The sequence below is a fragment of the Apteryx rowi genome, unplaced genomic scaffold (assembly GCF_003343035.1).
Source record: "Apteryx rowi isolate R43461 unplaced genomic scaffold, aptRow1 scaffold_24, whole genome shotgun sequence".
Taxonomy (NCBI): domain Eukaryota; kingdom Metazoa; phylum Chordata; class Aves; order Apterygiformes; family Apterygidae; genus Apteryx; species Apteryx rowi.
The window spans coordinates 2,381,419-2,402,851 of NW_020448752.1; the positions used below are offsets into that span (position 1 = coordinate 2,381,419).

The window sequence follows — 21,433 nt, forward strand, 5'->3', positions numbered from 1 at the left end:
TACGTTTTGAAGATTGACAAGCTAAAACGTGAGCTGAGAATGGCGAAAGCCCAGCACCAGCCGGCAGCGCTGCCCTGTCCGTCCCCGCAGCCGAGGGGAGACTCCTCAAGGAGACCTTTCCTTCTGGAGGAGCGGGGCAGCACGGGGAATGCTGGGCTGCCGCCAAGACAAATTCATTTGCTGCAGGGACTTGCACCAGGCCGAGGTCTTGCTGCGTGCCGCGGCCCAGCCTCRCGTTCCCGAGCCTGCTCCCAAAACGCCACCGGGTCCAAGTCGATAAAGCGAACTGCAAACTGGCCAGCTGCAAACAACTGCCGGGCCTCGGTCTCACCGCTGCCGCTTAGACAGGGGCCGGGAGAAGCAGCCCAAGAAGTTATCTAGCAAGGCACAGAGAAATAAAGCTAAATATGCCCATTATCAGCAGTGGTTTTTCCTCTCTCTRTGTTCCAGGGTCACTGATTTCTTTTTTTTCCTTAGGCTTGGCCACCTGTGGTGCTGTGACTAGCTAACAGAATAGCTATTCACAGACATTTTTTGGAAGACCCCCCCCCCTTTTTTTAAGCATTTCTCACCTAATTTCCAAAATGATAATGCCTTCCTCATGTGAGTTGCCAAGGCAGAAGCTAATTCTTGCAAATCAGCTGCAAAATGCTCATAATTTTGCCTCCCAGTTCAATATAACTTGCAGGAGCTGAACAGCATGGCAGCTGACCTAAGGATTTAAATGCCACGGATTCCTGAAGGCCCCTTTCAGTTTGTTCTCCACCCCCGGCTACTACAGCAGGGCTCCGTCCAGAGACAAAATACTCCTTCCCGGCCTCCACTAGAGCCTTCCCTGTGCTTTCACTGTAATAGTCAAGGAGCTTTTCTTTTTTTTTTTTTAATATATATATAACTGGGTTCTAAGAAGAACCCAGACATTTTTTCTGCAGGAGCTCCAAAAGGCAGAGGCACCAGTTCTGCAGTTGCTGGTGGCTCCTGTCCACTGCTGTAAACTTGAGTCGAAGGGTGGGGAACCAGCAGTAGATGACTCCAGCAATGAGCTGCTCCATCAGGGCTTTGCAGGATCAATCTCGGAAGTGTCTCCCACTGATTTATGTCTCACGAGTCTCCTTCACTGTGCCTGACAGACCTATTTTTAGATCTGGGCAACTATCGTTACAGAATTCTAACCACTTCTTTGGTCTGGTTATTTTAAGCCAAGTATTACATGTAGTAATGCCATCATTATCTCTTCTAATGCTTGGTTTCTGGGCTGTAAGGAATGAGATTTGGGACAAACACAGCAAAACCACCATGAACTTATGTGACCTAAATCAAACACAGGAGGCTGGAAAAGCTCACTGGATATTTGCGCTTCTTTTTCTGCAGAAATTAGGCAGTGGCCAGATGGGTCCCCTACGTACTTACTTTCTCCCACCAGGGCATTTCTGGAAAGTCCAGGACGTATCAACATGTACACTGCACGGCTGCAGCAGCCTATCTGGATGTGGTTTGCCCTCGATAGCTTACAAGGTGTTTACTTGGACACGGTTCTTGCCACCACAAACCAGGCATTCGCCATGCTCGGGCTGCACGATCATCACGTGCTGGGTCTGGGAGCTGAGGTGGCAGGAGATGGAGAGGCTCCAGTGCACACCAAGGGCAGCAACCACGTTCCTGTGTGCTTCTGGAAGACACTTTTTTCTTAAAAGCAACAAAGTACAAGTCCTAAGCAGAAAGAGTGCAAAGCGATCGCCCAGAGCGGGAGGGGGAAGAACCCAGGCTATTGGAAGCTTTTGGCAACCTAACCTGAAAGTTGCATTGCATCTGGAAACACGTTTCACTAGCAACGGGGCATTATCCAGGCATAAGGTACCACACCGCAGATCGGATTATCCAGCCCAAGCCGAGAAACCCAAGCTAGAACAAAGGGCAAAGCCTGCACCGCCCAAAACAAGGCCACGACTTGGCTCCAAAAACTGTAGAAAATTACGTAAATGGAAAAGCTGCTTCATGAGAACAAAAATAAAAGCTTCTCTTATGGATTATAATGCCATTGTAAGTGCGCTCACTCAGTAACCCAAGGCCTAAAAACCTGTCAGATCCCAAAGCAACAAAACCCAGGTCAAGAGACCCTGCTGCATTGAACAATTTTTTCTACGAGAAGAACCAAATACAAAAGCTGGTGTCGCGCTCCGTGTTACAGAGGCGTGTGGACCAGGACTCCCCGAGGAGCCCAAAGCGCTTACGGGCCCGGCTCCCACTGAACTGTGTTTGCTCTTTGATGTAGACTGTAAGGAGAGCAGAAACCCCCTTTGGGAGTTTGGCTTTTAGTCGGCTGAGCCTGCTTGGCAAAGTTCAGCCGATAACACAGGCCCTGGCTCCTCTGGTTAGTGTAATTTAGTAAAGCAGCCTGTTGAACAGGTTCCTAATTGCCATGTCGCTAACTTTCTATCGATGTTCAAGGAGTTTGTAAGAAAATAAGAAAGAAACCTTTTCCCCATCACTCCAAAGGAGAGAATAAACTAATATAATTATTTGGAAAGATATTAATTTAGAAAACTAATCTCAATTTACAGTCTAACGCTGTTCAGAACAGAAGGACAACACTAAATATAGGATCTCACACATTCACTTACCCAAAACAACACTTAGATGATTAAGTAGGCAGTACAGTCTCTCTCCTCCTTCCCCCATTCACTTCTCATCCCTACGCTTGAAGTGATTTCATCTCTTAACCACACGCCAGCTTCTCCTCCAGACTCTCGCCTTCAAACCCCCTCCTTTCTCTGAAAGGCTGCTGCACTGCTCTCTCCTTTCTTGCACCCTGCCCGGTGCTCAGCACCCTTGCCCAGCGCTCAGCACAGCTGGACTGCACCCTCGCACAGCTGCATCCACTTCCAGGCAGGGACTTCCGTGATGGTGTGTAAAGCACCATACACATTTACATCAGCACCTTTAGTGAACCATGCTAACGCCGGGTTTCCGTCACTGCTAGAAGTGCACAGTTTCCACTATAAGAGGACAGCGTATTTCCCCGCGGGACTTTCCGCCCCTTGGGCTGCCAGGGGAACCCAGGCGCATGCTCCGGAGTCGCGGCACTTTGCACCGAGCTGCAAACACAGAGTGCTGCGAGCGGCGTGCAGCACGCCAGCTAAGCGGCCAGGGAGAGCAACTGCTCCCTAGCGCAATCCCATAGTCTCTCTACGGTTTTACAACGCGGTGACTTGGGACGTATGTCTATCTACAGGAGCAGCCATCTGCCAGCAGAACTCGCAGGCGGCTGCAGCGCATCACGCGCTCCTCGGTCACGTTACGGGCGCAACCATGGGGCGAAGACGCTCACCTCTGTAAGCRCTACACGTTATCAACAGTCCAAACACTCAGACCCAAACGGTAGCGAGCCTTTCGTTTAGGCATACGTAGCACTTGCGCTTAACACTGCGGCAGGATTTCTGCGTGTCACTTTGTCGGGTCAGACYGATACATTACAGCCACTTCCACGGAAGTTCTCTTACCGTCAAATTCTAACTCCAAAGATACTAAAAAGCCATGAACAGATCAGAACTGACTCGCTGTGTCACATCAAAGGTCTGTTTAGCCTACTCTCCTCCAGCAGTGGCCAACTGCAGACTCTTATACCCATTAGTCAAGTAAGAGGACAAGTAACATTTCCTTATTTATACTTTCTCAGCTTCTGGCAAACAGTGGTAGGAGCCYTGCTTAATGAAGGCTGGATTACTTTTTAATGTATTTTAAGGTTACTTTCTTTAAGGATCAAGGTATTATCACAGCTCAAGTCAAATTCTGCTCTCAACAGATAACATCCAAACATCCAGGAAAAAATAAAAAATAGTAATAACATAAAACTGCCCTTTATACTTGCTTTTCTGTTACGATTCTGCTGGGATTCTAGCATACAGAACATTTTACCATCAATAAGATCTGAAGACAAATTATAAAAGTACCATTTAATAAACTGTAGATTTTGCTCCAGCACATGACAATGCTTCTCTGTCAGCTGCAAACCCACCTCCTTCGCTACTAAAGCCACCAAATTCAGGAACAAGTTTTTCTTCCTTTTCTTRACTGCAAGAAAGAAGGCRACATCTTACATAGCCTTAACCTCTCCTCTTTCCTGGCCTCCCTGGTTCTTTCAGACTGCTTGGTTCAACGTTCCCGGGGCGCCAGGTCGCATGTACCGCTCCGAGGGCACCCTGTTTGCGTTACCCAAGACGCTAGGTCAGCCAAAACGCACAAAACTCCTGAGACCGTCGTGGATGGCCACGCGGACCAGACGCAACGCGATTACTCCAGGCTTTCTTTTTAGTCAGAATATCTGTTGCTTCACAAAAAAAAAAACATAAAAAAACACACCAAAAACTCCAGCTCTCCGCCATCTGCTTATTCAGATGCCTTTATTAGTTCTCTAAAGTGCTCAAGAAGAGTCACAATTGCCGAAGCGATGCAGAAGTCACGATGGCGTTAGTACTAGCTAGTCCCTGGAACACCTGGTTACCAAAAGCCCTTCTCCATAGCAGCTGTAGTCTATTAAAAGACTATAAGAATGTAAATCATAATATTATTTCAAGGTTTTATCACAAATATGGATGAACTTGTGCTACAACAAACATGAATGTCTCTCAGAYAGTTGTCTTTTCTTGAGGAAAAGTTTTCCCTAGTTTAGGGCCGAGGAGCCCCAGGAACACACGCAGAGTTCATCCTGGAGAAAAGAGCTAAACGGTTAAACGCTGAGAGATCCAGTTCAGTAGAACTGCTTTACTGTTGTAATCTGGTTAAATAACCGAACATATTCACTCCATTTGGGCTGATCTTTGCTCTACGCTTCCAAGCATTGTGCCCAACACACCGACTTACATTCACAACAAGATTATTAATTGCCATGGAAAAAAAGGAACTGCTAAACATTACACAACTGAAGAGTGACCTGCATCCACATCTAAGGAAAAAATCCAAGGATCTCAGTCGAGTCCACATCACGGCTCTTGGACAACCAACCTAAAAGYCTTTCGAACAGCTGATCTGCTTTATCCTCAGAAAGGCGGCAGGGATGCAGCACCTTCGTCGGCAGCGTTTCGCAGCTCCCTGCGCATTCGACCTGGAATCCGGTGTCCGAGCCCGTCTGAGGCTGCAAGGCCCAAAGCTGCAGCCACAACCCGCCCGCAGCCTGCTGGGGCGCCGCGCAGGGCCTTCCTCCCAAACCTGCTCAAAGCCTTGCTCGCTCAGACCCTACATTTACTAAAAACTTGTGCAACGCTATTTTTCCTTTGGCAGTTAAGTGGTGTCCATAGGAAAAGCTTTAGATCTGGCCAATGGCTGATACTACTGACTAAACTACAACAAATAACCTTGGCTCTGCCATATGGCTGAAAAACAACCGCCCACCAACATGACCTGGCCAGAAGGATGTATATGAAATATGAACAGTTACCAGCAATTATCTGCGTTTTTAAACTGCAAATTTCTGGCATGCCAATATCCCCGAGCACTTTATTGCCCTGGCTGATGTACAGCGCCTTTGGGGATCATCAGTCACAGCTCTAAATACAGGGCCCTTCTGGACACTGAGAGATCAGCTTCTTGTTTGTTTGTTTTTTTTCCTTAAGTTACGTGGAAAGTGACAGCAATGCTTGAGGGGATTAATCGCCCGGATTTCAAAAAACAAGCAAAATACCCCACGCAACCAAAGCTTCCATTTTCAGGGATTTTAATGTAAGGTTTTAACATATAAAATCTCTCCCTCTCTATTTTTGGCTGATGATAGACATATTTGTTCATGGAATGGCAGCAAATCTTTTTTACACTCGGTATTTCTGGACACATGATACCTGCGATCCCCAACAGTTGGGCAAGGGAGAGATTAAAACGCAAGAAGTCACAGTAAGGGGCTGGCAGCATCTGAGCTGTTACTGGAAGAGACTCTGAAGCTCCTYATGCACGTATTTTTTATAGAAAAACCTAACAGCCTCAACAGAGCAGGGGGGAGTGAATGCAAATGAGTGTTTCARAGTGTTGGCAAGGTGTTTCAGAACTGGAAACGCGTTAGACAGGCGCTTGTCCTCTCTCAGGAAGCAGGATCTGTGCATGACTTACCTTACTATACATCTTTCACGTGGGCGGCAAAATTGGAACCAGCAGCATTTGAACTTTTAAGGGAGCGAGACGAGCAGGATTTCAGTGAGTACCAGCCAACATTAAAGCTGGTCATTTAAGAAATCCCAGTATCCTTTTAGCGATTCACATAGAGCACTGGAGCTTAAAGTTGCTACTTGTTTCATGAAAACTCAGCTGAATATCAGCCAGGGAGGCAGCAGGGCAATGTGAAAATCATCCGCAGCAGCACCTTGGCCCCCAGTCGAGCAGTTAACAAAYGAGAACGGGGAGTGGTGTACGCTGAGCTTAAGGCAGGGGGAAAATCCATATTTCCATATAATATTTCCATATTATCTGGGTTGGATAAAATGATGAAGAATGAAACGATGCAGGGAGAGAGACAGCTCAGCAACTAGCTGGATGGATTATAACCTCAATTCAACATTTTAGGACCAAAGAGCTGATGCAGCAAAGAAGCGACATGGAACAGTTGGAGGCGGCRCTCTGGGCAACAGCAAAACCTGTAAAAATTCCTCTTCTCCATAAAAAAAGGGGATGCCTGCCGGCTACTGCTTAATTCTCCCCGCTAGCGCTGGGCAACGGTACCACCTGGGCAGAGCGACCAGCAGCACGGCCCTCGCCGCAGGGACGGCAGAAACCCTGCCCACAAGGTTTGCTTGATGAGCGCTGAACTTCAGACACGGCCTGACGTCTCCAGGCACCGGCCGGCAGCCGCTTAAAACCCAAACACCTGGACTCCTCTGGCATTGGCCCAGAGGAGAGAAACGCCTGCGAGGGCCGGGGAAGACGGGGCTCTGCCCCATCCCCAGGCAGCCTCCAGGTTCCCACGAGGTTCGCACGAGGCTGCGGCCAGCTTACGATCCTCAAGCCTGGGGCAGGGACGGCTCCTCCCCAGGACCCGGCTGACCACGGCCTGCTGGCATGGTGGTTTTACAAGTGATAGTCAAACATGCTTAACACTCCTGCGTGAGATTTGGTGTACTGGACAGTAGTCCTTCATGCGGTTGAGGCTGCTTCTGCTCTGTGCTATGAAGCTTTTGCGTACACATTCAGCCTGCGAAAACCAGGACTACTGAAAGAAACGCTTGCCTTCTCCTCAAACTCCGAATGCACATTTCTGAGCACATACATCTCCCCCTTCTCGCCCCAGCGCATGCTTTCGGAGCGCTCTGAAGTGGAGAAACTCTTCCAATTGCACGAGCAGCGTGCTTCTGTAGGGGTCCTGCATGCAGCGCAGCGTGCGGGCGCGCAGACGCTCGCGACGACAGCGGGGAAGGACGGTGCAGAGATGGGAACGAGCTGTCGTAGATGTGGCACTGCCTCCCTTAGCAGCAATACTGATGGAAAGTGCGTATCAAACCGTGGCCTCTTTTCCTCTCTCAGCCCTTTGCCCCATTCAGGAACAGGAAGGATTCGCAAGTGTGAATATTCATATATTGGGGTTTCTTCCAGTTTCTTTGGTGACTAGACTACATTTATCCAAAATAAATGCATCTTACAAAATCAAACTTCCAGGCCTAAGCCTCTCCCTTATGTTACTTTAGATGACAACATAAAAAAAGTTGATGTATTGCAAAGCCATAGCTTTAACCATGTGCACTGTTACCTTCCACAAACCATAGCAGCACTCAGAATTATCATAAGCAAAACAAAAATACCATGATTACAACATAAAATAAATTGGCCCTTGGCAATTTTGTAAGTCAATTTTGTGGCATTTGTCTTTTATAAGCCTGAAAACCGCTCTTGTCTCATCCAAAACTAACAGAGAGACAGCCGTCCCAGTGCCGGAATACAGACCCCATTATCCTGGTTATCCATTAACAAAGCGTAAGCAGCAGCTGAGTATGAACTCCTCGTCTAATACGCACAGTTGTTTTTGCATCAAACTTGGAATTTGGCAGGCTGTATTTCACTGCACTTCTAATGCGCCTCCACTCGTAGCAGCTGACTCCAAACAGGGTTAAGTAAAAATGAATAGACCAACTCCTCTGAAGAAACAGTATAAAACTAACACAACTATTGCACACCATCATGTGTTAATGCCATCAGAATGCCAGGAGGAACAGACAAATCTCACCAAATACACGGTGCATTAAAGATCACCACGCTCCAAGACTGCCCCGGGGAAGGAAGCGGAAACCCAGAGCTTAAAAAAACCTGCCGCGGGGTCTGGGATGAACTCGCGACATTTCATCCAGAGCATCTCCAGCGTCGCCAGCAGACGAGCAACGCTCATGAGCAACGACCTCCTCTCTGGCACAGCGCCCTGCCTGCGTCTCCGCGCCCTCAGCATCCAGCCTTCCTTTCTCYGCTGCACCATCTTCTCTGAGGCATGAAAAATTCCCAGGAAACAGGAGCTTTTGCTATGTGGAAGAGCAAAAAAGTGCTTAAGTTTAAAGCTACTTCTGTCACAGACTTCTTGAATAATTTTGAATGCATCCTTCATCTCTCAGAGCTTCTTTTCCCAAGCTCTTAGTTGCTAGTAATAATAATTCTTTTTTCAAATCACTGCTTATTTACTTTGATATTTGGGTTAGGGATCATGTCTGGCTCTATCCTACCAAAAAAGCAAATACAGAAGAGTCCAGTCTCATAAATGGGCTTTAGACATTGGCTGCAATACAGTTTAACAGACAGAAGACTAATCTCCAACAAGATAAGCAGGCTCAATATATAAGTTGCAGAAAACTCTCTGGAACATGGCAAATACCTGGATATTCAGAAGTTCTCAACATGGCTGAGAAAAATGGGAATAAAGGCACTGTGGGTGCTACTGAAAACCCGRCCACTTGCTCTAGAAACTTAAAAAAAGGCTTCAGTCCTGAAAATGTGGATGTCACCACTGCTGTCAGACTCTGAGTGGTTTTTTCAGCCAATCTTCCCCCGAAAGCCAAAATGATTCCTCCTTTATTTTCTTTTCATACAGGCTCCAGGACAGGTCTTAAGATTGAAACTAGGCCTGTGAAAAGTTGACAGCAGCTGAAATCTGTAAGAACTGACGAAACACTACAGCCAACAGTTAAAACAAAACAGCAGAGGTCAAATTTCATTCCACCCTGCGATTTCAGTTACCAGTCTGCATAGCACTTGGCTAATATTTACTGGAGAAGCAGCCTGAGAAGATAGCCTTAAATCAACAGTCACCATGAACAGACAGTAGAGAGCTACCGCRCTGGGTGTTTACTGATACAGCTGCTAGGAACGTCATCATTTTTCAGAACCTGCGCGTTTCTGTTGGTGGCGAGGAGCCTTTCACGGCACAGAGAGCAAACAGGAAAAACACTGGTTAACAAATGAGCTAAAAAGTACAGACAAGCGTTGCGCAAGGCTCCTGCGGTTTGCAGTAAAAGGAAGGTTTGTTTCCTGTACGTTTTAGCACTAATAGACTAAATTAACTGACAAGACTAAAAGGATCTGAAGTTTATATTACTAATTGTTGTTTTACTACCTTTATACCAAGTCAGGCAGTTATAATTTTTAAATAAGAAATTACTTTAAGAAAAAATATAATATGACCTCAGGGGCCCTACRGCAAATCCAGGTTCTTCAGTTCTGTATCACTTTCCATCCTGCAAGAACTCACATGCCACAGATGTTATTTAGCCACAGAGTATTAGAGTCATCACAAAGACACTAAAACGTAAATAAATTTATCAAGAGAAGAAAGCTTTTTCTCCCTGAATATTTATCCCAAAGCCTTTGGGATAAATATAAATTTTCTTCCTCTTTTTCCAAAGAGTCAGGTTACGCTGAAACAGAACAGCACACTTAGTTCAGTGCAGCCACACCAAAGCATCCAGAAGCCAAAAGATTTAGGAAATAACAGTCTGTACTGCCACCAACTTTGGAAACTGCTAATTTGCTTGGCTAACATTTCAAGGGTTTATCATCCTGAGGGCCAAAAATCACTTTTTTTAGTGCAGACTTTTACGAAATACTGTAACCTGAGGAACTGCTTCTTTAAGGGGAAAAAAAAAAAAGAAGATAAACGGGAGGCTCACAGAAAGTTGGCAGCTTCGGGAATACTTGCAGTAGCTGCAGACACGCAGGAGTCAGCCAGCTCCTGCTTGCCACGGTCACGAAGGGCCAGGCCTGAGGCTCGCTCCGAGGGGACACCTCAGCGGACGCCCGCAGACTGCGCTGCCAACAGCCACGTGAAACGGGAGCATTCGGCTCACGCAAGCAGGTCTTTCCCACCAGCCGGCTGCTCTCGCCCGCTGCGTGGCCGGAGCCCAGCGAAGAGCCACCGTCGCCCTCGGCCCGGTGCTCCGCGGCTGGCGGGCAGGTCACCGCCACCGCCTCCACCTGCAGGCGCTGCGCCCGCTCCCCCCCTGCCTTTGCTAAGTTTTGAGATCACTCCTGTCACCCTGGTATCTGTAGAGTACCTTGGTTGGTTTGTTTGCTTTCTTTTTTTTCCCTCTCTTTTTAAACCACAAGATTCCTTCTGCCTCCACACAAGTTAGTTTTTAATCTTGGCGTACAAACGCTAAGACAAATATATACCGCATTTTACTTTTTAAAAGATTAAGTCTCCCAGCTGTTTATTTGCTGCRGGATGGAGTTCTCCAGCCCTGGGCTAGCAGCCAAAATAGCTGCGTTCCCCTGCTGCTCTCCAGCCCCAGCCCAGCACTCAACTGCCGGCGGCACAAAGCCATGGCTGTCCTAAGGCATTCCAAGCTGCTCGCTTTTGTCCCAGATCATTATATTGAAGGCATAGCTGTCCATCCAGCCGCTTCTCACTTTATGCAGGTGTAACCTCCTCGAAGAAGGAGCCCACCCCGAGAGAGCTGTACGAGCTACTCGGATCTCACAGCACGCACAGCTCGAGCATCCGTCCTCCGCAGGGGAACGAAGGCTCTCGCAGCTACTGCCCCGCACACCTGGACGCAGCGGAAGGAAAGAGAAACTCGGAGAGAGAYTGCTCAAGGACAGAGGTTTTACAGGTTTAGTCACCAGAACCATGAGACCTGCTTATCTGCATTACAGGGTAGAAAGGAATTTCTAGCTYGTAATCAGGATTATCAGGGCACTAAAAAAGAAGTTTGCAAACCTGTCCCTTTTTATCTTGTGACTCCTTTTTATTCCTACTCACATATATTGTGCCTATTTTCTGCCTAGGGAAAAAGAAATCTTATCTCTATTATCTATAAATCAGTTTAACTTGAGTGTCATTTCTATCCAAGCCCACTGAGAAAGGTTTCGGATTATTTTCTTTTTTAATTCATTCTTCGAGTTGTTCTGCTCCTCTCCTGCTCTGCCTGCCGGCCTGCAGCTCTCGTTGAGAACGTCTGCAACGTGCACGCAGGAATGATGGTAGATAAGTGGCATTAAGTATTTCCTAAGGAGTGAAACCTTGTCTTAGTGCAGTCAATGGCAAGACTCCCAGTGACATTAATGCAGTCAAAGGTTCACCCAGGAGGTTAATACAGATGTTTTGTTTAAACTTGCCTGGAAACCATTACTCATAAAAATGTGGTTTCATGTGAAAACTTATTATTTTTCCCAGAGGCTGCCTGTTTTCTGTTTACATTGGACTTTGCCAATTTATTTTGACCTATGCCTATAGGGGTTTTTGACAAACCCACCTTATTATCCAGGCCTAACTATGCTGTATGCTGGCACCCGCTGCTCACGCTGCAAAGCCATGATGTTTTCTGAACCACCTGCTGTCCGCATCATCAAATGCCCATGTTTCTCATGTAAGAAGTGGTGAGCACAGACTGCGACTGGCAAGGAGACACATACAAAGAACAGCTGTGTTAACTCCTGTATTTCAGGTAGCTGAAAGCCACATCTGCCCGTTAGCTCAAGAGCCCGGAAAAAGAGAGTTGACATTTCATCTTTGACTACTGGAAAACTTCCCTCAGTCCCACCTCAGCCCTACGTCACACATCAGGCAGAGAGGTTTCACGTCGCCCGTCGGAGCTCGCTTTGTGCTGATGCCCACAAGTACGAATGTCCCAATCCTGACCTGGATCCTGCAGTGGATTTTATTATAATGTAAAATGGAAGCTCTAAAGGCAGATCTTCCCTACGCGCAGTCTTACTCAGCTTCCAAGCGCTGAGATTTCAATGCTTACCTCTGATAGAAAAGCTTCCAGTCTGTCGGCAGCTATTACATATCAAATACCTTCACACAGCGTTTCCTACAGCCTTGCCCTTATCTCCTGCGCTGAACTGCAGTTGTCGAGACAGAAACCAAGAGCAGAATTGTTATTAACCATTTGCTATTTTTTTTTGCTTTCTGGTTTCTAAGATACAGGGGACAAATATAGTTAAAAGTTCCTCCCATCTCTGCAGTCTCTCACAGCATCTCAAAGTTTGCAAAGCAAAGAGGTGAGATTTCAAGCGCATTGGTATATCTGAATAGCAAACAGATACAGAATTTGTTTATATTTCAAAGAAAATTTCTAGTTACACCTAAAACTTCTAGAGCCTGCTAATCCTTTTAGAGCCTTAGGCACATGTAATAAACACCAAATAAAAAGCAAACCAACCTCCTCCCCTGCCAAATACACACACATGTTCTTTTCCATGGAACATTTTTTTCTGGACACATTCTCAAACTTTTTACATGCAAACTGTTAATATAAATTTAGGGACAGGGCCAATTTCATCCCAGAACTGAGGAACAGCTTAACTGGGTTAGATCCAGCTCTTGTCTGCCTCAATATCCTGTCTGCACCGGCCACAGATCTGAGGGAAGAGCACAGGAACAGACTGAGCACACACGGCTATTACAACATTACACTTTCCCAGCCTCCAATAATCTGCAGGTTTGAGTCAGAGGTGTAGTAATTATGTTTAATAGCCCTTAATAGACTTTTCCCTTTAATTTGTCTCACTGCTTCCTGAACCCATGCAATTTTTGCCATACACAACATCCTTGGGCGATGAGTTTCTCAGCTAAGCTATGTGCTGCCAAACACAGCACTGCATTTATTCTGAACACACCACCCGCGAGTTCGGCTCGCTATCCCCCAGCTCTCGCACTATGAGACACTACAGGCAATTGCTTTCTGGTAGTTCTCCCATGCCTGCCATGATTTTAATCACCTTTCGTATCCTTTCAGCCTTCTCTTTTCTCAGCTGTTGAATCCTACCTTACTTTGTTGTTCCCTGTACTGAGTAGGGTGAGAAGGTGATTGTTGTATCTCTTCTAATTTTATTACATCCTTTAAAGACAACAGAAATAGTCTGTTAGAGATGCAGACTCCCCACAGCTTCATACAGCAGTATTATTTTCTGCTTTGCTCCCTCCTTTCTTACAAATTCTTAACATTTCATTTGCTTTTTATGATCGCTAATATGGTATTTTTATAGAACTTCCTATTATAACTCCAAGACCTCTTTGCTAAACAGTAACAGTTAATTTAAACCTAATTCTTGCTGAGGACTAGGAGGGTTTCTTCCCTCTCCCCCATGCGGGACAGCTCCAGCAGGCTCATCTCCCACTACACACCTGAACTGCGCCAACGGCCTGTGCCGCTTTGCTCTCCCGTCTTTGGGTCGCCTATGGCTGTGCTGTTCAGTGCAGATCCCCGTCGGATATCTTCTGTAACTTCCATATATCGCGAGAGCCGCCTTTATATTCCAAACTCATCTTTGTTATCTGTTTTATATTACTGGTTTGTAATCAATTACATAAGCCAAGAAAAGTCCTTTCCTCTTATTCCACAGCAGTTTAGTTTCTTTAAGGAAAACGATTCTTAATCTGGCCAAAGCTCATCCAAAACTTTCTGGAAGCCAGGGTTTCAGCAAGCACAACCCGTGCTCATACACTCACTGACTTCTTCGAATAACACGGCTGTGAGACTCGGCTTCCTTCTCTGAAAGCGCTATTGACTCTTTCCCACCATACTCTATTTGCCCACGTGTCCGCTGGGGAAGAGCCCAACAAAAAATAACATCAATTTGTCCAGCACAGAAAGATAGCCGGTAGCTCCCAGACTTCCCCGAGATCCTTTTTCAAATTACTGCGGCATTTGACTCCTTTCTTCGCTCTGACACCGCAGCAATTTAAACAAGAGATTACTCGGCAGGTAATAATTACAATTTCATGCTGGAGYGCCTTTAGAATTGCGAGTGAGGCGGCATTCACACATGGAAAAAGGAGCCCCAATAAAACTAGGTTTCAGATAGCTTATTAAAGAAATCATCACATCCATTGCCCACGGGCAAAACTAACAGGGAGAAGTTACAAGTCAGGATGTGAAGACGACTTTGGCTGAACCCAGAGAGCATTAACTTCACCTCATTCAGTCCAAGGGTTGATGTGAACCCTTCACATTTTCTTCTGCTGGCTTAAATCTTGCTCTCTTTCTACCGCCTGCCAAATTTCAGAAAGTGGCTGTAACAGTCACCCTGGGGTGCTGCCCTGCGACGGACGCGCTCCCCGATGGAGGCTCTGCTCTGCGCTTTTTCAGGATGTGACCACCAAAAGTATTTTCCATTTTATCACAAGTTGAAGGTCTTCCCTGAATATGGCTGGGGTTAAAAAATGTACTTAACATTGTACTTTCATGTTTGAGCAGAACCATTTTTGAACAACAAAATCCTGATATACATTGTGGATTTGGCTGAGGTTTCCAGGTCACTGATTAGCAGCAAGGAATTAACATCCGTGGTTCCAGCGTGGCAGCTCAAGGGTTTGGGAACACAAAAAACGGCTACATAACACAGAGTTAATATAGCTCTTACTATAACCAATGACAAATCCTTAGCTCTTCTATTTATAAAATAAGGCAATATTTTTGTTAGTTCTGTTTTGAGCTTAAACAGCTGACATCTATCAATGTTTGTTTAGTTCCATTTATCTCCTTACTCCCCAGTCCTTCCTCTTCTGGGAGGAATAAATTACCTTCCACAGACTCTTGTTTTTGGCATCTTCTACTCATTATACACATGCCAATTCACTGACTTCTATAGGAATTTTCGAGTGCAACTTTAGTGCCTTAGGAAAAGTTATTTGCTCAACTCTGCAAATATTTATTAAAAAAACATAAGTGCTTAGCCCTAACATGACACTGTATGGATCAGACCTTGAGAAGTGCTGAGCACCAGGGTGCAAGCAAAGCAGTGTAAACCGAGGGCCTTCAGAGCCTTTCACTCAGCCTCTTCTCCTCCAGCAGTGCACAAAAAGGACATAATCCTGATGCACCCTCTAAAAATAAACGCTGTCATTCCTGCATATAAAGTCTACAGATATCCCTAACACAAAGCCTTGACTAGGAAGTATAATTTCACCTCTCCCGTGCTGTCAGAAAACTGTTTCTACTTAAGCACAGTAGAATGTTTTTTATTTGGATACATCAAAACATTTGCAACAGCTGCAACCAATTTAACCTTTGGCACTATTAAAAATTTGAATGTAATATTTTAAGAAAGACATTTTACTTATCTACAGTTTGGAACAATGACTTAAAAAGAAAAAGACAGCAAGACAGATGGAACGCATCCTAGCTAACTGTCTAGCTAGATTCATGTTACACGTTTTGTCTTCTACCCCAAGAACTCTTAATTCAGAACAATTCATACCATTGTACTGAGAGACGTTCAGTTTGGTTAATACTGGATGTCCAAACAAGTACTTCATGCMCATAATGTTTACACAAGAGATGTGTTTAAACTCAGTATCTAGTCTAGCAGAACAAATCAGTTCTCACTCACAGTGTATGATAAAATGTATGAGCTAAGTATCACAAAAAAATTACATGTACACTTATGAAATTGTTTCTAAAACTACCAGTGCAGCTTATTTTCCCCATATCACATATTTTACCTAAACTTGCTTCATATTACAAGAGTATTTCTAAGAACAAAACAGGATCCATATCAGTGTTATCTTCTCATATTAATTGCACCAATACGCTCCAAACATTCAGGCAGAAGTACATAAGCAATTCCAAAACGTAGGCTTTAGCTGCTTCTGGGGTGACAAGCACGACTGAGAGCATTCGGGCTTTGATGTCACCTTTGCAATCTCTGATGCAACCGTAGAAGAACATGCACTTGCTGTATACCACCGACAAAAATGCTGGGCACAACAGATTAYGCTGCTGTAGCGGCATTTGCCCTCAGCAAGGCTAAACACCAACACCATCTTCTGCTCCGTCACTCCGCACCGCTGCGCCGCTCATATGGACCAAATGCCAGCCACTCGAAAAGCTCAAAGAGGCAAAGCAGCACGGGGGCAGAAAGCACTCAGACTTTATTCCTTTCATCTGAGGATGGCATTATTTGCATTTCTTGGGAAAGGCAGAGGAAAAAGGTCCTACAGAGATTTACACGCAAAAGATAAAAATAAATTTTTGTACAAGCTCCATCTCTGCGTGTATGACTTTATCGGGATTGCTACAGAAGTTTGAAGCAGCCTCGCCAGCCTTCCCCACGCCCTGAGCTGCTGAAGACTAACAGGGACGAGAGCCRATGGTTACACACAACAGATCTACTCATTTCCAGTTGCCATTATCCAAAATTGTCCTGTTTCAGTTCCAGCCCATAACACTCCAGAACCACTTGCTGCTGGCTATACAGCCCTGGCACCACCAGAAAGTGCTTCTAAGCCCTACTGGGCTATTRGGGGGCAACGAAGAGTAGGTGTAATTGCTTGCAAATATTCTCYCTCCAGACCACAGGCCACTTTTCATTTCCTGGTTTGTGGGAGATGAGAAGACCTAGATCCTTTCCCAGAAAAGAAAACAACACAGAAAAAGATGAAACCCTAAAACGCCAAATCCCTAACTTTGTGAACAAAAAAATAAACAACAATTTCCTTTCCTCTCTCAAACTATTCCGAAGCAGTGGCGAGCCTGATACGTAAACTTAGGACTCTGGCACTGAGTCTGGATAAACATCTCCTATTTTTGCCATGTCTGCAATCATAGTATAAGGAAAGCAAGGAAAACCACCCATGCAGCCATCAAAACACGCAGGGGGGAAGAGTCTGCACAGTTGGAAATAGGGGCGCTAGGTCAGAGACGTGAAGCRCCTGGTGCTGCAGCGGTGTTTGGACACTCTGGGTTAGATGCAGCCCTTGACGGAGCCCGTGGTGCTGGCCGGGGCGCAGGGGAGTGCTCAGCGCTCAGCACCCAACGCAAGCCGTCGAAAGCAAACGCTACTTCCGCAGCTATAGCTTCCAGATTTCTCGCATACTTCCATAGCCTGCAAGGGGGTGTCAGATAGATAAACACAGTTCTCCAAGACAAGTTCTGCAGTTCGGAGCAGTGCAGCTGCTGGTAACACATGCATGCTCATAAGACTGAGAAGAATTTATAGGGCTGGCTCCTTTCCATAGGAGATCAACAAAAACGGTACTCCAATGGCCTTCAGGAAGATGCATGCAAGTTCTCCTGGTGCTGCAGGAAAGCTGTGGCTATCTCTTACCCCCAAAACAACAAAATACCTAAATGCTAAGGGAGAAAAGTCCATAGTTAAATTMTACATAACAGCTCCACAATCCCCATTCAAGCCAATGCTTGGGTGGTTCAGAGCGCAGAATTGGGGTCTGACATTTTATGTTTGTAGTCACCAGTACCATCTCCTATTAAGTAACACTGTTCACTAATACTGTAGCACTGTTTGCTTCAGCTGCACATAATTGAGAAAGACTCCTGGATAGCAGCTTCCCAGAATATTCCCATGTTTGGTGTCTACAGCTCATCTTCATATTTACAGTCATCCGTGAGTCTTGGCCCACGATTCACCAATACAAAGCTCATGCTGAGAAAGATTAAAGAAAAAGAGCATCTTTCAGCACAAGACTTCCAAATTCAGCAAGAAAACTATGCTGTAACTCACAGGATTTCAGGGTGAAATTCAAATAGGAAGCCAGACTAAGACTGCAGTCATAATATCTTGGCTGAATCTGCTGTCTCTGCTTCTGAGAACCACGGCAATGAACCACGACAAACACGATCACCTTTATCATACACTGTGTATAAAGCAAAACCCCTGATCTAATGCAAATGCACTGCCTTGCAACCAATGAAACGTACCAAAGATAACACTACGTAGTAACTCTAAAGTGTTTGAAAACCTATAAATGGGCAGCTCAGAAACCACTTTCTGCTCACACACCCATAACAAGGCTCAGAATGACTCAGGTATATGAGAAATATTCTGTGAAGGGTATTTTGCCATAAATTAAGAAATCCACTGCTTCAAATACACTTGTAAACCACCTTTACTTAGACATGAATTACATATAATTTTTCCTCACAGATACATACTATCGAACGCAAACTTAATGGAGAACAGTGCCTTGGGGAAACATTTTATATACTGTGACGTGGAGAATTATATTGCCTAAGTATTGCTTTGCCAATAAGTGACCACAAAATTTGAACATCCTCCAAGACTTACAGCCTGAGGCTGCAAGGTGTTAAGCAATCTCGCCCCTTTTTGCTTCGGGGGAGATGATGCTTTCCAGAATCTTAAAAAAGTTTACTGACGTACAGAAACAAGTCATTGATTATTTAGAAAGGAGGTGATTTTATACTTATTTCTGCTTTGCTTTTACTCAGTCTTTACAAGCCAAGTAACCCAGTGGTGAGCATTACCGCCAGTACAAAGGTGTCCCAGCAGGAACGAACGCCTGACGGAGCTGACAGCCGGTTCAATTGCATTGCGGCGACAACTCCGACTCAGCTCCATCTTTCTGGAGCAACCTTCCCGGACGCGAATTTCCCATTCCACGAGTGGGCCATTTCCAATCCTGCACCTCGTCAGACTCCTCTAAGCCCCCAAGCAAAGCCTGTCTCCCCAACAGCTTGTTTTAAAGCACACGAAAGCAATTCCTGCCCACTGAGCACACTTCAGGTGAAAGCAGAACCCCTCCCTTCAGTGAGGTTCCTCTCTGTTTTACATGAAGTTGAAACATCGATTAAAATTCTTATGCTAGAAGGGAAACAGCCACGCAACGGGGCACTGGGCTGACTCCTGCCAACAGAAACACCTTTTGTATACTCAGTAAACTGAGAACGTGCAAGCCCCRCTCACTACCACAAGATTACTTAAGATGCCAATATTACTGCGTATGTATATTCATGACGGTGTCTAAAGTATGTGTAATTATGTTCAAGTTATGTTCAATATCCATAAAAGCAGACTTCATCAACATTGCTACTCAAATTCCACAGTTAAGGATGCAGAAGTGACCCTAAAGGCAAGAGCAAGTTAGAATCAACTCTCACATGTACCCACACAACGGCAAGACAGTATCTCAGATACCAGTAAGCTAATCATTAAGAACCTAGCTTAAAAGCAGAAAAACTTAGTCCAGATCAAGATCAGTGCTCCTGCCCCTGGAGTTCAGTATCAGCACACACAGAAAAAAATCAATAACTGCCATTAAGAGGCCACTGATAACAATCTATAGCAGCAGAATCAGTCAGCTTGAAATGTATTAACAGCTGCATTAGAAAACAAGAATTACTTTTTCAGTCTACTAATGATTGTTTCTCTTTCCTTCAAGATAATTATTCTATACAAACCCAGCAGGAAACTGGACTGAAACCTTTGTACCCTTATGTGAATGTTGGATCTACTCACGATTTCAAGACATTTTCAGGCTCATCAGATAATCACCATCTTTTCAAGACCAACATCAGTGTGTTATGGCAGCATCAAGATCAGCATAAATCACAAAGAAAAAAGAGTTACAGCAGGGACACCCAAGAACAGACTTTTATGTCATCTGCTCTCCTCTTCCTCTTCTGCGASGGGGTTCAGACACTTTGCTTGCCCGAGCTGAGCGAGAGGTTATTGCATCACAGCCACCAACAGCAAAGTTTACCAGGAGGCTATTTTTGCTGCAGAAGCCTGTAGATTAGCAAATGTCCTGAACTGGAGAAAGAAGTTTCAGTGAAACAGGCAGGCTTTTTTCCTTCGGGTACATCTTAGATCAGGCTCTGAAAGTTTGGGAACCTCCACCAGAACCAGGGTGCCTAACACTCACATGAGAGACCATCACATCACCAGCAGTTCAGTCTCATATCTACTTGCAGCAAAAGTTATTGATCATTTAATGCAATAGCTGCCCTGTTGTAAATCCCTAGTACATTTATACTAAATGCCACAAAATCCCCTGGGTTTTAGACTCAGGCCGTATTTCATGCAGGCCAAACAGAAATCCTACAACCTTTAAGACACTATCAGCTTGAGCTAGATCTGAACCTAGGCACAAGTCTCCCAGCGGTTTTGTTTATTTTGCTTAAAAGAAAAAAAAAAAAGGTCTTCTGACTGAGCTCTGCATAAAACACATCGGGGCCGTATGAAGCAAGACTCAAGTCTTTCCATAATAAACTCAGTGTTTCTTACTGCAGAGTAAGGAACTGTAGGTACCCAGCCAGTAGCCATACGCGCCTGGCATCGTTAATCATTTCGCACAAGAGCAATAAAGACATCAGAACAGAACCCTGACGTGACAGACGACGCGATCTAGAAACAAACTTCAAAAAAACCCCAAACATCGCTGTTCACTTTGCCTTTCCAGCTGCGGGAGAACGCGAGCGAACGCGTGCTATCCCCTTGGATTTGCTAAGAATAGTCTAAYGGAGGGTGGGGGAGAGAGCCAGGCCAGAAGTCGCGGAGTAAGCGGCTAAATCACAAAGGAAATGACATTTAATTTTTGATGACCAGCTGCAGTAAGCAGATCTCCCTCCAAGTACGCGATGCTCCCGGTTAGCAGAAGAGCTGGGGGAAGGCGATACAGAGCTTTCCGCAACGTCGGCTGGAGCGCGGCACGCTCCGGCGCGGCGAGCCGGGCACCCTGCCTGGAAGAGGGGCAGCCTGTGGGCGCCGCTTTCGGGTGACCGAGCCCCTCCGGAAGGCACAGGGTGGACTGGCGGCACCGGGGCACCAGCGAAAGCCGGAGGCAGCAGCCTCCAGGCCGGCCTCGCGCCCCGCTTGCCCAAACGACGCTCGGCAGCGCTCGGAGMCTCCGCCGTCGCCTCGCCGCGGGGGCGTCAAGGCTGCCAACCTGCCCCTGGGCTGACGACGGTGTTTAAGGCTGCTCGGGGAGGCAGCGAGGAAACAGAATCGGCGAGGTGTCGCTTCGCCCCTCCGGAGAGGCGCAAGCTCGCAAACCTCGGGGATGCCCTGGCTCTTCCCCAGCTTTTTTTTTTTTCTGTCACCTAAAAAGCACACGAGGCGAAGAAGCGGCACGGCACCGGCGGGGACGCAGCCAGCGGCAGCGCTGCGCGGCGGCATCAACTTCATCGCCCCGCTTTTTTCCGCGGCTAAAGCGCAGGGCAGGCGGGAGCCGGGGGGGCGAGCGGAGCCCGGCGGGGACGAGCCGCTGCCCCGGGCCTTC

The 21,433-nt window shown here is 46.1% G+C and overlaps 1 protein-coding gene across 1 annotated transcript in view; it reads right to left on the reverse strand.

The window, feature by feature from the left end:
- The window catches only part of SH3BGRL (SH3 domain binding glutamate rich protein like), a gene marked incomplete at its 5' end in the record, with an annotated part of 39,811 nt that extends 18,687 nt beyond the window's left edge, over positions 1-21,124 (reverse strand). The window contains one exon of the mRNA XM_026066281.1: positions 21,101-21,124. Within this exon, the coding sequence (XP_025922066.1) occupies positions 21,101-21,124 (24 nt within the window). The remainder of the gene's footprint in view (positions 1-21,100) is intronic.
- Positions 21,125-21,433: the final 309 nt, after the last annotated feature.